Here is a 15,728-nt window from a genome sequence, read left to right as displayed (position 1 = left end):
TATTATATGTTAAGAAAACATATAAAATATGTTGCATAAATGAAGCGTGATCGGTTTTGAAAGTAAATGAATATGTGGTGCAATTCCCAATTCCGAAGTATGCATATTTCATAAGTGTAAATTGTACAATTCAGATGGAAAAATTCTTTGACTAAGACACACACATCTGTCTGTCTGTTATCTGAGCCAGACAAATCTGTCGGTCTGATATGATAAGGCATAGCCACAGGCAGTTACCTGTCTAAGTTAGATATTAGACATTAGGTACAAACATTTGTCCCTTTCAAATTAACTCAAAATTGCCAAACTGACGCAACCACGCAATGAAGTTGGAATCATAATTATAAGTTGCAAGAATATTTAGCACAGCACAGTTCCTCCAAAAGACCGAAATATGATCAGTACTTATTCGGGAACTTATAAATGGCTTTTATTTGATTACATATTCTAGTTCCTCTAGTGAAAGAAAATTGCATTTTACTTTTTAAATGCGTTTTTCTCGAAACCGCATTTTCAAAATCTGCTGCCACCATAGCCCAAAATCTATCCAACGAAATTCTTTGAAATTTTCACGACTTATTCAGAACATATACAGAATACATACATATATCGCAAACTAGGATAATTGCGATTCATTCAGTAGTTTTTTCGATTCATTTTTATTTTATTTTATTTTTATTCATTGAAAGGACAGCAAAATTCACCAAAAAAAGTTTAATAAGGCACCAAAAATTTAGCTTTTAATATATTTTAATAATCCTCGTTTGCGGACTATGATTAAATCCGCAAGTTGAAATGCCGTTTACATTTTTTCTTTTAGATGATCATAGCGCCCTCTAACGTGAAAATGGGTGTATAAGTTGCTCCGTATTTCAATAACAAACGATGCTATCGTGCTGGAAATTACTACTCATGCTCAAGACATTAATAAATATATGGTGAAAAATTCGGATTTCTACCTTTATCCAGTTCTTCACAAAAAATTTCTAAAAAAAAGCAAAAAAACAGCCTTCACACGGGATGACCCCCGTAATTCAACAAAAAAAATTATTCCAAGACGTGATTTTATGAGCAATAGATATCACAGCTAACTATTCTGAAGTAATATTTGTAACTAGTATTTTCTCTATAATTGTTTGATGTATATTATATCTCAACATATACATACATAATAAAACTTTCTCTAATTTTATAAGAAAAAACACATACAAAAAGTGAGAAAAAATGTCAATAGTACTTCGAGTCTCATGAAATGCAAATTAGCTATCAAAATGAAAACAATGCTGAATGCTCTTCATATGTCAGCTTGTGTTATCAAAATACATATTTTGATATCAATGATACTAATTCATTAGCACTTTTATCCACTTATTTGTTAAATTTCAAGTTCACGAATCAACTCCAATATTTATTAAATTTCAATCTACCACTGGCTTTTGGAGCAACATCCCCCTTCCGGTTAAACTTTTACTTTGAAAAAACCACAACTTCCTCAGGAAGTGCTTGCATTTTGGAAGAATAAACTTCAAGGTTCTGGCATATTCCCATTCGCATTTCTCATGATTTCCAACTTAACTATATAACATGCAAGTTAAAAACAAAAGAAATAACATTTGGTCTGTTGGTGCAATCTATTGAATTTATACATTTTGTTAATGTTAAATTTCGAGTTCACACAAAAGTGACTATTAATTATTTACTAAAAAAACTTCCTGCAAATCAGCATCACGCCAGTGATATCAAATTAAGATAAGAAATTAGCATTGGTAAAAAATTCGTCATGCACATTAATTAATGTGTTTTGATGGAAAAATTGAGCCAGAAGCAGAAAATAGCGATAAAATTAATTTGTTGAATGTGCAGATATATGTATGTATCTTTTTTAATGAATTCCAGGCTTTGGTTTAATATAGTAAATGGACGAGTAGTATAAAACTTAGTATGCTTCTTTGAAAGGCAGAAGATTAGAAATGATATTACGAAAACCATGACATTTAAATATTTTGAAACATGTTCTCTGTAGTCAAATTTTCTGTAGCAGTAACTGCTAGCAGCTATTATTTCAAACAATCTTATATTGTTCCTAAGCTCATAGTGTCATTAACATGTCTATTTTTCTCAGATCCAAGAAGCCACATCCATAATTTTTAATAGTAATAGTTAAGCTCTAATAATGCAATAAATTAGGTGGGTCTAGGTTTCCTGTCGCATAAGTTTCTGTTACCCTTTCGAGAAAATTGGGCAATATACCAGAATATACCACATATTAGACAAAATTACGGAATTAAGACCATATACGCGAAATGCAGTCAGGTCATGGTCCCCAAGACAATTCCAGAAACTTTTGTTAATACATCATTGTATGATAATGGTTGTAAATACGAGTGACATTATTCAACATTTTTACGTATAGTTTAACTGTTGAAATTTACTTTTTTCTGCGCAGACACCATTAAACCGGAGTAAATTTTCATCTTTATTCCATTAAGAGCAATTTGATGTTTATGGACAAAATTATATTGAAATAACAGATTTCATTGCCCTTACACAGTAGACGATTTTTTGCACGTTTGAAAAAGAAAACCACGTAGAGACGTTCGTGGTTTTCTGAATAAATACTTAAACTCGGGTTTGGAAGACCCCAAGTGGAAGCAATGCATCGATTACGCTATTGAGATTGTGATCCCCCTCTCCTAAATTGAGGATTTAATATTCACTCAAAATAATCCCCAATTATCGTAAATCAACTTTCTAACAAAATTATTATTTGTTATTCTCCTTCTTCTGGATAAAGGCTAGCTTATCGGTTATGACATGAAGCTAGTCTACACAGTCGAGAAATGGATTTCGAAATGAAGGTTCGCCCAGAATTTACCGTACCAAGGCTTCTCTTCCCAGGTTGAATGTGCGAAGTAAAATTGTAAGACTATGCACCTCTTATCCTTTTTAACGCACGCATTTATATGCAATGGTTAGCCATTGCATCCTTAGTTTTTGCTGTGTAGGACTTTTATTAGGTTGCAAGATTAGAGGGGGAGGGATGGGATTCAATGGCCAGCGGTGTTCATGAATTTTGCGAATCTCAAAATGTATCCAAGGGGGATCAGGGGTGTTCAGATCCTTTCGTGAAGAAATTCTTTCTGAAGCATCTTCGTCTAAAGTCTGAGAAGGCAGGATAGCTGCAAATGAAATACGGGTTCGTCTCCTCCTGTTTTATTGACTGCATATACCAGTAGAGACACCATTACCCAAATTTTTTCTATCTGATAGTTTAAGGATCAGTATTCCCTACCAATGTTGTCATGTCCTCTTTCTCAAGAGACACCAAAAATGACGTTTTAGAGATCCTGGGAATTTATTTTTTTTCATTGCATGGGCCCCTTTAGCTTCATCCTTTAGATTAGACTAGACTTACTATAAGACATGGTTCTGATTCCGGCATTGTGGAGCCAAACTGTTGGTGAGCCAATCAGTTAGCCACCTGGTTTGATATGATGTTGCTATTTAGTGCTGAGAACGCTGCGTGACTGTCGGAACAGATTCGAATGGTATGACCACGCTATTTTTGTGGTAAACATTTTCTGCTGTCAATGGAATAATATATATCTCCGACTGGGATATGATCCTTAATCTTTCCGAGAGGAAAGCCTAGTTCCATGCTGCCTAACCTTTAAGCATCCGATAAGTTGCCTCTGTCCTGGACGTTAGTCCAGTTGGGTGCTATATTCAAAATGAGCGGTCCATGGACCAAAAAAGAGAGAATAAGTTGCACTCCATTTCATCCGGTCTAACATCAAATAAATATAGACTTATGATCCCTCATATTCCAAACAAAAAAAAATAGCTTTGTCGCAGCTGGGGCTTAAAGTACTGGCAGTTTTAAGAAGGGTAGAATTCGCACCCATGTGGTTTTTGCGACTGAACAAAAAAGGAACGATTTCCATCTATTGCCACTTTCAGTAACGCTGCTCCCATGGCAGCCTCTGCATTGGATGAAACCGTTAGTCGTCTTTTTTTTTAAAGAACCTTTGTTTTGGTAATTACGATCAAGGCTGTCATCTTAGAGGCAAATCTGGAAATCATATAATCAACAGGCACCAAAGCCCAGGTATTTCCAAATGGGCGCATGACTGTACGAATTAAGCGAATATGCGCATTAGCTGATTTGCGTCTCACCTCCAAGTGAACGGGACGAGATTTAGGGTTTATATGCACTGCGGCTAGTCTAATCGTACAAATATACGCGGTTGTAAGTATACTAGTCACCACTTCATCTGCGCGGTGAATGGTGCGTATAATCTTTTAGCATAGCTTCGTGTGCTACGGGCGGCTCCAAGCTACCTGACCAACCTACTCTTTGTCGATCAAGTTTTCGAAGTTATCCGTTATGTCTTCAAAGATTATTTTAATTACTATCTTGGAAACAAACCTGTTCTTTGCCGATCAACCTTTTCAGGTAGATTAATTTGGCTATTATCTCTGTGATTGTAAAATTCAGAAATTATTCTTCTCATTCAAAGTTACCAAACCCAACCTCCACCCTTTTTCCATTCCTGTTGAAAAGTACGAATTGAGAATGATTGACTACACCAAATCTGCGGAAACGAACAATTATACTGTCCCATTCTGCCTTCCTTTAGAAGGGTATGTATTTTAATTTTACCATAACCAGATTTTTATTCCATAAGCTAAATAAAAAGAAGGCTATCTTAAGTCCGGGACGAAGAGGAAATTTCAGAGTAAAGAGGGCGAATGGTTTTGCCTAAAATAGAGAGGAATGTCATCCCCCTGCAGTAGACAAAACTGAACTAACATACTTTTTTTTCTTCAATCAACCTTTTTTGACTTGGCAAACCACCCATCTTGTCGGTCTCTTCTTGCAGATAAAGAAAGACTATGGGAAGGATATCCGGAAAATCATTTGCGGAAAAATTCCCCGCTTGGGAGGTCACCCCCAAGTACAGGCTCAGAAAGGAACGATGCAAAACGTAGAAACCTATAGGGAAAGAAACCCAAGATGAAGAACGCATAAATGGACTATATTAGTTCATAAGGAGAGGTGAAACATTCATTAAAATACCCGGGCCTTAATAAAGGGTATTAGTATGTCCTGAATTTGTTACGTTAAAAGAAAAATGGTACGTTAAGCCCGTTGGGAAACCGCTAAGGTAAGCGTAACTGATCCCTGGTTACAATCGTGAATGAACTGCGGCGTTTTCAATATGGAACTAGATAAAATTCATTTAAACCAGAGCGGTGGATGCTTTTCGAAATTTTTGTGTAATTTACGGCACAGGTAACACCTTCTCAAAATAAGATAAAAAACACAAGAACGAATTGAGGGCGGCATAATGTGCTCTTAACATTCCAACAATTTAGCAAGAAGGAAATAAGTCTTTTTACTGCAGAAACCTGGCCAAAATACCAGCAAAAGTCGAAAATGCTTAGAATAGGTTTGGTAAGGGCAAAAATCGATAGGTACCCTTCTCCTAATGCAACAACAGCACAATAAGAGAAGATGTTAACCACTCCCGTGCAGGACGCTAGAGACCAGAACCTGGTCCTTGAGAAAAAAGGCTGGTAATTTCAACAGGTGAGCTTTGGAGTGGAGAAACAGAGCGATAAACACCACGATCCAAATTCTGATCGAAACCTTTGTTAAGCTGGATATTGTATTAGCTAATATTAAATAGGTGCTCACCTTGCAAGGTATAAGAAGAATTAGCATTAGAATCACTGGGATCACCAATGTTTCACGACATAAGAAAGGGAGAAAGCGACAGTCGAAAGCACACTAAACGTAAAGAAGTCGGGAAACCGGAATCTGGACGCTTCACTTATAAAAGGATTTATGTTTCCTTGTGCGAGAAACTTTGAGTGCGTGGCAGTTATACTTGCATAATAATTTCAAATCAAACTGTGTCAGCTGCTATTTATACAAATAATTTTCTCTGCAAAATACGCTTGAGTAGACATGTCCCATTAATACCTGACCTATTATAACTTTAACGATTTTCACCAAACTGCATGTAATGATGCTCTATGTTAAACCCTACATTGCTGCATTTCGTGATTCTAGGATGAACTTAAGTGGGTTTTGCAGTCAATTAGTAAGAATTATAGATATCGGTGCGGGGGGTATTTCAGAGCCTAGTCACCATATAGTGGCAGCCTCTTGGTTTTTTTTCTGAGATTGGGTCCGTGGAAGAAATGATTAGTTTCGACCCCCCGCACACCCCACCATCACCAACCGAGACCTTTCATTTGATACCCCACATAATTATATTTGGTGAAAAAAAAATTTGCACTCCCTTTTGCATGCATGGGGACCCCCCCCCCCCTTAAATTCGGTGTAGAATGATGTAACTTGCTGTATGCGTTCACAGTTCCCACCTTTCCAACAAATATGGTGTCAATCGCTATAACCATTTCCGAGAAAAATGCATGTGACATGCAGACAGGCAGACAGTAAACCGATTTTATTTTACATAAAACCTTAAAAAGGGCTCACGGATTTTCATGAAACTATGCGTCTTCGAGACATTATCCTCTATACTCTAATATACTATTATTAAGTTTATTTGAGTAGATATCCGAATGGGCCTAGATTTCGTATAGGTTCACTATCTTGATTTTTTTCTTGGATAGTTTCCGAAAATGAGTCCAGTCTCACTTTAAGAGAGCACATTTTGACTCCTTACTCGCGTACTTTACAATTCACGTCAAAACTAAATAACTAATCGAGGTCTTTCATTTTATACCCCTCATGCCTATATTCCCTTTAAACTCCACGTAAATTTAAGTCACTCACTGTATGCCTGGAATCTCATAGTTCCCATATGTCCACTAAATTTCATTCGGATCGGTTTAGCTGTTTTGGAGAAAACTGCGTATAACAGATTTCTGTCTGACAGACAGTGAATCGATGTTAATAAGGTTTTGTTTAACACGAAACTAGGATGATTATCTCCTCCACCGGCGCTTTGAAGAGGTGACATCTTTGACGGCTTTAGAGGTGAGACAGTGCCTGCAACCCAACTACTAATGAAACTAGGGAATGTCAATATATACATAAAATTGGAAGAATTTCTCCAAGGAGGCGAAAATGGAACATGGGGTCAAGCGAATAATACCGAGATCTCCCAAGTAACTTTAATAAAACAATTCGAAGAACAAGACAAGATTGTTATGGATAACCGTATCTTGAGGTTTATATGAACCCTAATAGCGCTACATACAAAATTGTAATAGAGAAGTTACATACGTGAGGAAAAATCACCCCAAGTGACATGCACACGGTTCAATATTTACACCCCTTTTCCCGCAGCAGCAGGAGAATGGACTCCAATTATCGGACGTTTTCTCGCTTCGTGCAGTTACCAAAAAAAGGACAGGAAATTGGCAGACCCATTGGAAATAGCAAGGCTTCAGCATGGACAAAGTCCTAACAAAGCTCCCATTTCGTTGCTAAGACCAGGCCCAGTTGGAAAAATGTTTCCCAATCAGTCCAAGAGGCAGTCTTACTTAAAAAACGGTAAAAGCCATCATAAATATCCTTCTCATATTAGTCTTTCCATCCTTTATACGGTAGTGTGAAAAATGTTTGATAGGGTGGAGTATATAGTAATAGGTTATTCCCGTTCATCAAACTAGCGAATAGTCTATCAGGGCGATAGCCTCGACATAAGGTCATTAGTATGGCAATCATCGCGGGGATGCAGGAAGGGATGGAGGAGCAACAGGGCGGTTCCCTCTGTAACCACCCTTGCACATCGCCGTAATTATTGCCCTATCAATACTATACGTTCAAAGCTCCTTTTCAGCTGATTTGCTCTTATTTGCTTTCTTGAAGTTACTAGCCAGTGAATATATGGAAAGCTAGTCATCAAGGATATTAATGTCGTAGATGATGTTTGAAGAAAAGTAAAGACGTTCCAATTGGCAGCGTTTTATGAAATGTTGAGTAGATGATTGAAGGAAAAATGGCACTGATTATAAAGTGAGGATTGCCGAGATTTGATTAGAATTCTCGTAATTCCAAAGGAAATCGATTAAATATCAAATTTGTACATAAGAAAATACATCTTTGAAAATGTTTCAATTCACAATGCTCCGTTGAACCGAGTAATTACACCGGATCATACGCAAGTGACATTCGATTGCATAATTTTATGTGAAACCGCAAAACCACCTAAAAATATCTTTGGATAATATTTTTGACGCCTTCATGAATCGCAGTACATCCAATAGAATTCTGTCTTGGAGGAACACTCAATATATTCGGCTCCACTATTTTATTGAACACTTAAAAATCTTTTTTGTTATATGGAGTGACCGCAAACGAGATATATATATGTATCTATTGATAATATCACTGTTCCAATATTATACGAAACTATAGCATGTGACCTCAGATTAACTAGTTGTGGACCATTAAAAATGAAAGTGAATTGATTGAATGCATAAATTTCGCGTTGTAGTAATTTTACTGGCACAACACGTTTTCGAGTTAACAACAATGCGAAATGCTTTCGCCTTTTTCTCAAGTGTATCTAAAGTAATGAAGCATATCATTTCCGCTGCTATATCTATAAAGAAGTTGATATTTTTTTAAAAATACTTTCTAAACAGGGGAAAAGTGCCTGAACAAATAATGCCAATTACGTAGAACAACTTTTAGAAAATGCAGGAAATAATTGTAACTAAATACTGAAGAACATTGCGCAGGCACGAATCTAATTAATCTGTACACGAACAAAATTGAAAGATTTACAATGACTTCTAGCCGAAATTCAGATTATACGTAGAAATTTTCGATGCTATAAACGGAAATTCCATGAAATTGCTGGAAACATGTGCTATGGAAAGTGTTAATGATGTTTGTTTATATTCTAAAAATAAAGCTGGTAATGTGTAGAACCACAATGCGTTTGAAAGTAGCCAATTTATTTATGATTTTATGTAGGTAGGTATATGCACAGGAAGATTCACAGCGTCTAGCTTTCAGATGTAATGAATATTCTGAAAGAATTACGAAAAAATAGCGAAAATATATAAATATGTGACTAATTTGGAGTGGATGATCTCCAGAGCCTGCGGGAAAACAAAACTATAAAATAATAATTATCTCACGGAAAACGATATCTGCATTCAATAAATCACTTTAAGAGGCAGACGACTGGCAGTTTTGTCCAGGACAGAAGCAACTCATCACACATTGTCTCACCTCTTCTTTGCCAGCAGGGTGACCAAAGTGGTTCCTAGGTTATATGCGCTTTCTTATATGTGTAGATCCAAAACCAGTCGAAAAAGAACTAATTAAGATTTTGTATAATACAAAACCTTATTAGAATCAATTCAATGCCTGCTTGTCACGCCCGAGTTAACTGAAAACGCTAAGGTTATTGTCACGAAATTTGGTGGGAAGACGTGGTCTATGAATCCCCTTACATATAGCAAGTAATGCCATCTTCTGTTGCGTTTAAGGGGAAGTCCCCATACATTTTTTTCGCAGAATATGGTCATGTGGGGTATCAAATGAAAGGACTTGGCTAGCACTTTTCAAAACTAAATTTCTGATGTTGGGTGAAACATAAGGGAGTGAGGACTATTCCAATACCCAATCAAATAAAGTTAATAGTATAATGCCATATTTTAGAATTTTACCCGAATATGGTATAATTATAAGTAATAATATAATGCACAATTTTGGAAAGTTTGAAGGAAATCTATTTATTATTAACAAAGTTATAGAAGCTAAAAATTTTGTATTTCATGTGGATTTATCGCAAACTAAGACGCGTATGACGTCATCATCAAATAAAGTGAACGCACATGAAGGGCGAAGTTGGATATACCTAGGAAAACCATAAACCTGAGAGGAATAAACATACTGTCTAGTTGCGCTGAGAATCCACAGCGCATTTGCAATAGCATACCTCTTTCAGGTAGCAAGTGGTATCACCCGAATGACTTCTACAGATCTTCTAACGACAAAGAGGCAATATTAGTCGGGAACTCTGCACTTCTGAGAAGCAGTTTAAAAAGGAACCTACAACAAATGGCAACAACAATAGCTGTTCCCATTGTGGGATTTGACAATCATTATGGGTCATAAGCCCAAATCAAATGTGGGGAAATACATAAAATTATACTTTCCTACCTGTTTCCGTGGTAATTCATTTTGACAAAAAATTGATATAATTTTTGATCTTGTGCTATTTTCAAATCAGTCTTTTTGCCGTCCTACATAATAGTTGCAATATTATAATGTGTCCGCAGGGACTCTTGAGATTTAGCATACATGGTAAAACACTTATATTTCATTTTTTTGAGAATTAAGAGGTCCTAAGTCCACATCAACTTGATACCGGACCGGACCAAATGAGGAGCAACTTACCCCCTCTTTTTGGTAGACGGACCCCTCGGTTGGGGCATTGGACGGATTTGCGCTCAATATAATTCGTAATCATGTTGTGTTCTATTAATTACATAAAGGAGCACTCAACATCTGCGAGCCGCTTCGGTCACTCTGCTCCCAGGGCAGAGGTGAGGCAGCGTCTGACGATTTGCCTCTGTCCTGTTAAGAAACCGTAAAGCCGTCATCGCCTAATTTTCTTTTTACTTATACTTCAGCTTAGGGAATGCATTTCAAAGTCTGGGTATTCTTCTTTCGACCATTTTCATTCAGAGTTAATCATAAAGAAACCGAACACAATGTATACCCCCTTTATCGTCATCTAAGAGCCCGCACATTCTAAAGAACAACCTTAATTCATCGTATCCAAATCAACTTCCCGAATTTCGTAGCAGATTAAGTGTTTTTTTTAGGTCCTTTTTTGCCACTTTCTGCAGGTGCATACCACTCACTGCTATGTCATCTACAAAACCGATTACGGTTGCCTTCTCCGATACACGAAAGGATCATTCCAACTCCTGTCCTAAAGATATACTACTTCCCCTTCGTATCAGAGAAGTAATTCCAATGATTATTTCGCATTTAAACAAGCTAAGCAAATAGAAACACCCAGCTAGTAAAAGGTCCCTTAATCCAACCCCCATCTACCGTCAGGGACGTACAAGAATTGACGGAACGGACTTTGAAGCAAACTCAACCACATCAAATAAACCCCTGCCTGGGGGAAACTGCAAACAGCCTTTGTCCAAGCGGAGTCGGATCGTCGTGATCGGTTTCCCCATTTGGTTCTATCAAGTACCTAATCTGGATGCAATGGCAAGGCTTTTAAATCCCCATGCAGGGTATCAAGCCACCGTCGTTTCGACCGGCCTTTTGATTGCTTACCATCGACTTCAATGTTCAGACCAATCTTGGCAAATGAATTTTCGTTAACGCGAACTTCGTGGCGATACCATCGAAGATGCGTCTCTAGCAGTTTTTCCACCATCGGGGCAACCCTATATCGATCGTGGATATCCCCATTTCGCATGTGATCCAAACGTATCACACCACTAGTCCAACGCAACATCTTTGTTTCCATTACCGCAATGATTATCGATAATAAAGCCCTCAGGGTAAATTCTACTTCCGATATAACCACTAAGCTTGCTGCTAAGATTAGGCTCTGTTGTCTTACCACCGAGTTTTCATTCATTGTAGAAGAGGCTTTCCCTGTTTAGTGGAAGAGACATAACATTTTTTTTGTACCGAAGACCGATGAGCAACTCAGAGACACCATCACACCTCGCCTTATGGGCACGATCGACAAAATGCCAAGCTAGGATATCGCTAGAGACCCGATGTCTTCCAGCAAAGGCTTTTCCATGGTAACCTCATACATCTGAAAGGCATTCTATTTTACCAAATGGCCTTGTATTATAGTAAGAACTAAAATAGTTGGCTAAAACTAATGTCCCTAGTTACTCAATACAGCTGGTGCAAAGCTGCCTCATCGGAGGAAGACTTTGATACGATTCGTATAAGGAACCTAAGAATTTACATCGTCATTGCTCATTGCTGAGTCCTCTCTCGTCTAATACCATGTGCAAAGGTTGTTTCGTCTTTTTCGTGCCAAATCTGAGTACAGTAATCGGTTGGTTTAGCTGTGACCTCGTCCGCAAATAGCCTGAAGATATTTAAGTGCACGATAATGAAACAATAGCACCATAAAAATGTGGTTGGAGATGGTCGACCATGACCTACCACAACAAAAAACGGAAAAGGTCTTAATCGGAAGTCGCAAAAAAGAAAACCTTCAAATCCGGGAAATTCAATTTCAAGGAACATCTGATTAATTTCTGCGAAAAAAACAGCAGATACTAGCGTATCACTGAGGCAGAAGATACCCAATATTAGAAGCGTAATATGGATCGGCAGATAACTCGTGAGCAAAGGAGTTTGTTTCACACATTTAACGCGGCACCAGTCTGAGAGAGAATAATAATAATAATCGTTGGCGCAACAATCCAAACGGTTCAGGGCTTGAAGTGTGTTAGAGCACTTCATTCAAGACCGTAACGGTATACTACAGGATTACAGTACCCTTTAGGAGGCAATCAGGTCAGCATTGCGCTTGCCAGAGATTATTACTTTGATTTGAGTCAGGTACTCATTCACAGCTGAATCGACTGGTATCCGACGTCAAGTCATGATACACATCCCACTGTCACCAGCGAGATTTGAACCGTGATCTTCGGTACGACAGCCTTGTGCTCTAACCACTCAGCTATCCAGACACCTGAGAGAGATTACTAGCATATAAGAGTAGTAGGAAGAGGGTAAACATGGCCTACCACTTAGTGACGCTAAATGTGTTTACTGATTAATTGAAGAGGTGGCACTAACTATGAAAGGACTCCCAAAAGGGTCATTAAGCACACGGATTGGCTTCCCGCATTAGAGTCAACTCAGCGACGACACAGTTACAAGAAAAGTCGTTGCCAGTTCAGAGTAGATGTTGTCCTGAACACATTCAGACCCAGATCCAGGGCACGCCACGTTCTGCTGCCCGATCGCTCTGATAGTAAGAGTTTGGGAGACTGTGAAGAACAGCATAAGTTTACAAAACGTTATCAGAGAAATGATGAAGTCAGAGGAAAACTCTGAAGTGTGTAATAAGACGGATTCAGGTGGAGCTTGGCAAGAAGTGAACTAATATTTCGCGGCACTCCCATGAAGAGGAAGGAGATGGTAGGGTAATTTTAGTAAAAGTAATTATAATTGATGGCCTAATCCAAGTTGAACCTAGACCTAAGCCAGTGTTAAAGCATTAATTTCTCTCTTCTTTGCAACCAGGAAAATTTTAACTTTGACTTTCCGTTGCAGTAATCCAGTGTTTTAACATAGAGGTAGTCTTGGTGGAGTTCCAAACTGTGTTGCAACTTGACCCAAAAGCATCTTTCTAGGATGGCTTCCAAACCACCCCTCCCCCCCCCCCCCCGCCGTTTCGCCACAAACAAAGACAAACACTTAAGTATAGAATATGCAGAAATTTTCCCCAGAGGAATCTAGTGGGTGGTGCAATCACTGCTAAAGTAGTGTATTTGAAAAATTCCCTTCGTCCTGTTATTATATCCTTATTGCTCACTCAGCATTAATTGCAAAAACAAAGCAACACCATACATAGTAAACAACTAGTGGACACCCTACACATCATATGAAAATCGCTAAAAACACACAAATAACTGCACTTACTACCCCAACCAACTTCAAACCAAGATTCCAGCACAATTTTTAAAAAAAAAGATCGAAGAGTCTTATCAATGGTCAGATGGAGGTAATGCTCTCGAAGCTAACAAGTTAATTTTTTACTAAGCCCGAAGAAAATTAATCTTAACCGTAACAAACCCTTGAGCGGTTGATAACAGGTTTTCCTTTCTAAATTTGAAATTATAATAAAACAATTGTGATAGAAACTTTTGGGTGACGACTTTTTTGGCCTCGGCCATTTTGCTCAGACATATCAATCTTAATTTATTGATAACCAGTTTTAATCTAAATTTAAGCGTTACAAATAGGACGCAATTACTCCAAACTTACCGTTCAGTCAAGTTAAGATGTTCCAGCTCCGGAACACGACACCAATGCTCCTCAGGCACCAGAGTCATGAAAATTTGTGAAAAATACACAAAAGCAACAAAGAAAGCGAACGGGATCATACACAAGAACAGCAACTTCTGATAGAGTCCGAATTCACCAATGTGGGGTAGAAGGTCGTCGAAGTCCAATAAGGGTTTCTCAGCACCATCCTTGCCCGCAGGTACTGGAAGGTCTACGTCCGCCATTGTCGGATTCTTACTAACGATTCCATCATCCTCGTATGCATTATTTACAAAACCACTAGCTTTACTACTGCTCGCTTGCGAGATATTAATTTGCTCTGGTTTCGGTACCATTGTTTTTTCTTTGTTTCTTACGGAATTACTATCAAAACTTTCTTTCTTCAATGCGAACGCACTTATTCACACAAACCTCCACGAGCTAGAAGGAAGCAGCTTTGAACCGAAAACTAACAAATTGCACAATCGGAATTGTACCAGTACTAGAACGACAGATTCTAGATTTTGTACCTATTCCAGGATTCAGGACTAGCCTTCGCGTGCTCTTGGCCAATTCCTGAGCAGATTGCACCGACGACGTAGCCACTCAAACGAGCCTCACTGAACTGATCAGCATTATTGGGAAATTTCTGTTTTATAGCTCCGCATGGCTCAGCTGAACCAAGTCGGCTAACATCTAGATCGCTCAGACTTTGGCTAAGATTTTGTTCTTTGCTTCCACATGTTGTTCAGCATTGATCCAAGCCGACGTCTGGCAAGCGATGGTCACTGGCTACGCCAAACAGGTTGAGCTGATGGTCATTGTTGGCAGCTCGAGTGGAGCCAAAACAATGGTAAGCGTGGAGTTTGCTCAAGAAAACGTTACTATTATTACCTCTTTTGATCAACTGACAGAGTCTGTTTATCTTTTGGATGCAATTGCAGCGATCGCCTCATACCGAATTTACTTGCTGGCAGGGTCTTAGATTATGCACCTACGGGCATATGTACATACCTACATCTGAACAGCAGGCCAAAATCCAATTAACATTTATATGTTAATTTTAATTGGATTTAATTCAACATTTTTTGTATGTAATATTGATTTTAGTTTGTTTCGTTACTCTTCTGGTTCTATGCTGCACAGACGATATGTGAAGGGGCCAATAACATAGAAATATCGAAATCACTATGCTAATGAAATGTTACCCACGCCTCCAAGAAGGACAGACTTTTAAAACGGGTATGCCAAGACTTTTGAGTCATTACCAAAACAGAATAAAAATAAATACTTGCCACCGTGGACAGGTGCTTGGATGGAGGAGGTGCTCTGCATATTTTTAAATTGCTCTTTAAGATTATTAACTGGCATTCCGTAACACATAATGTCTGTTCGATACTAAAAACACCATAATCCAGCAGCATTCTCCCGATTCCGGGAAAAGACGCCAAATATGACACGTAAGTTTATTTGTTTCATCCCTACTTCTTCTTCTTCTTCTTTTTCATCAGCATTTGTCCCGTTCACAAGCGGGGTCGGTTCGTTATGATCGGTTTCGCCATTTCGCCAAATGCCTGATCTGGATGCGATCTCGAGGCTTTTAAATCCCCATCCAGCGTATCAAGACACCGTTGCTTCGACCTGCCTTTTGGTTGTTTACCATCGACTTCGATGTTCAGACCAATCTTGGCAAATGAATTCTCGTTAATGCGAATTACGTGACCATACCATT

At 38.3% G+C, this 15,728-nt stretch overlaps 1 protein-coding gene across 1 annotated transcript in view; it reads right to left on the bottom strand.

The window, feature by feature from the left end:
- LOC119649660 (carcinine transporter-like) overlaps positions 1 to 14,631 on the bottom strand; it is a 70,253-nt gene extending 55,622 nt beyond the window's left edge. The window contains exon 1 of the mRNA XM_038051916.1: positions 13,997 to 14,631. Within this exon, the coding sequence (XP_037907844.1) occupies positions 13,997 to 14,352 (356 nt within the window). The 5' untranslated portion in view covers positions 14,353 to 14,631. The remainder of the gene's footprint in view (positions 1 to 13,996) is intronic.
- Between the last annotated feature and the right edge of the window lie 1,097 nt (positions 14,632 to 15,728).

The sequence above is a fragment of the Hermetia illucens genome, chromosome 2 (assembly GCF_905115235.1).
Source record: "Hermetia illucens chromosome 2, iHerIll2.2.curated.20191125, whole genome shotgun sequence".
Lineage (NCBI taxonomy): Eukaryota > Metazoa > Arthropoda > Insecta > Diptera > Stratiomyidae > Hermetia > Hermetia illucens.
The sequence above is the reverse complement of the archived record's forward strand: the minus strand, read 5'-3'. Positions and strand labels throughout refer to the sequence as shown.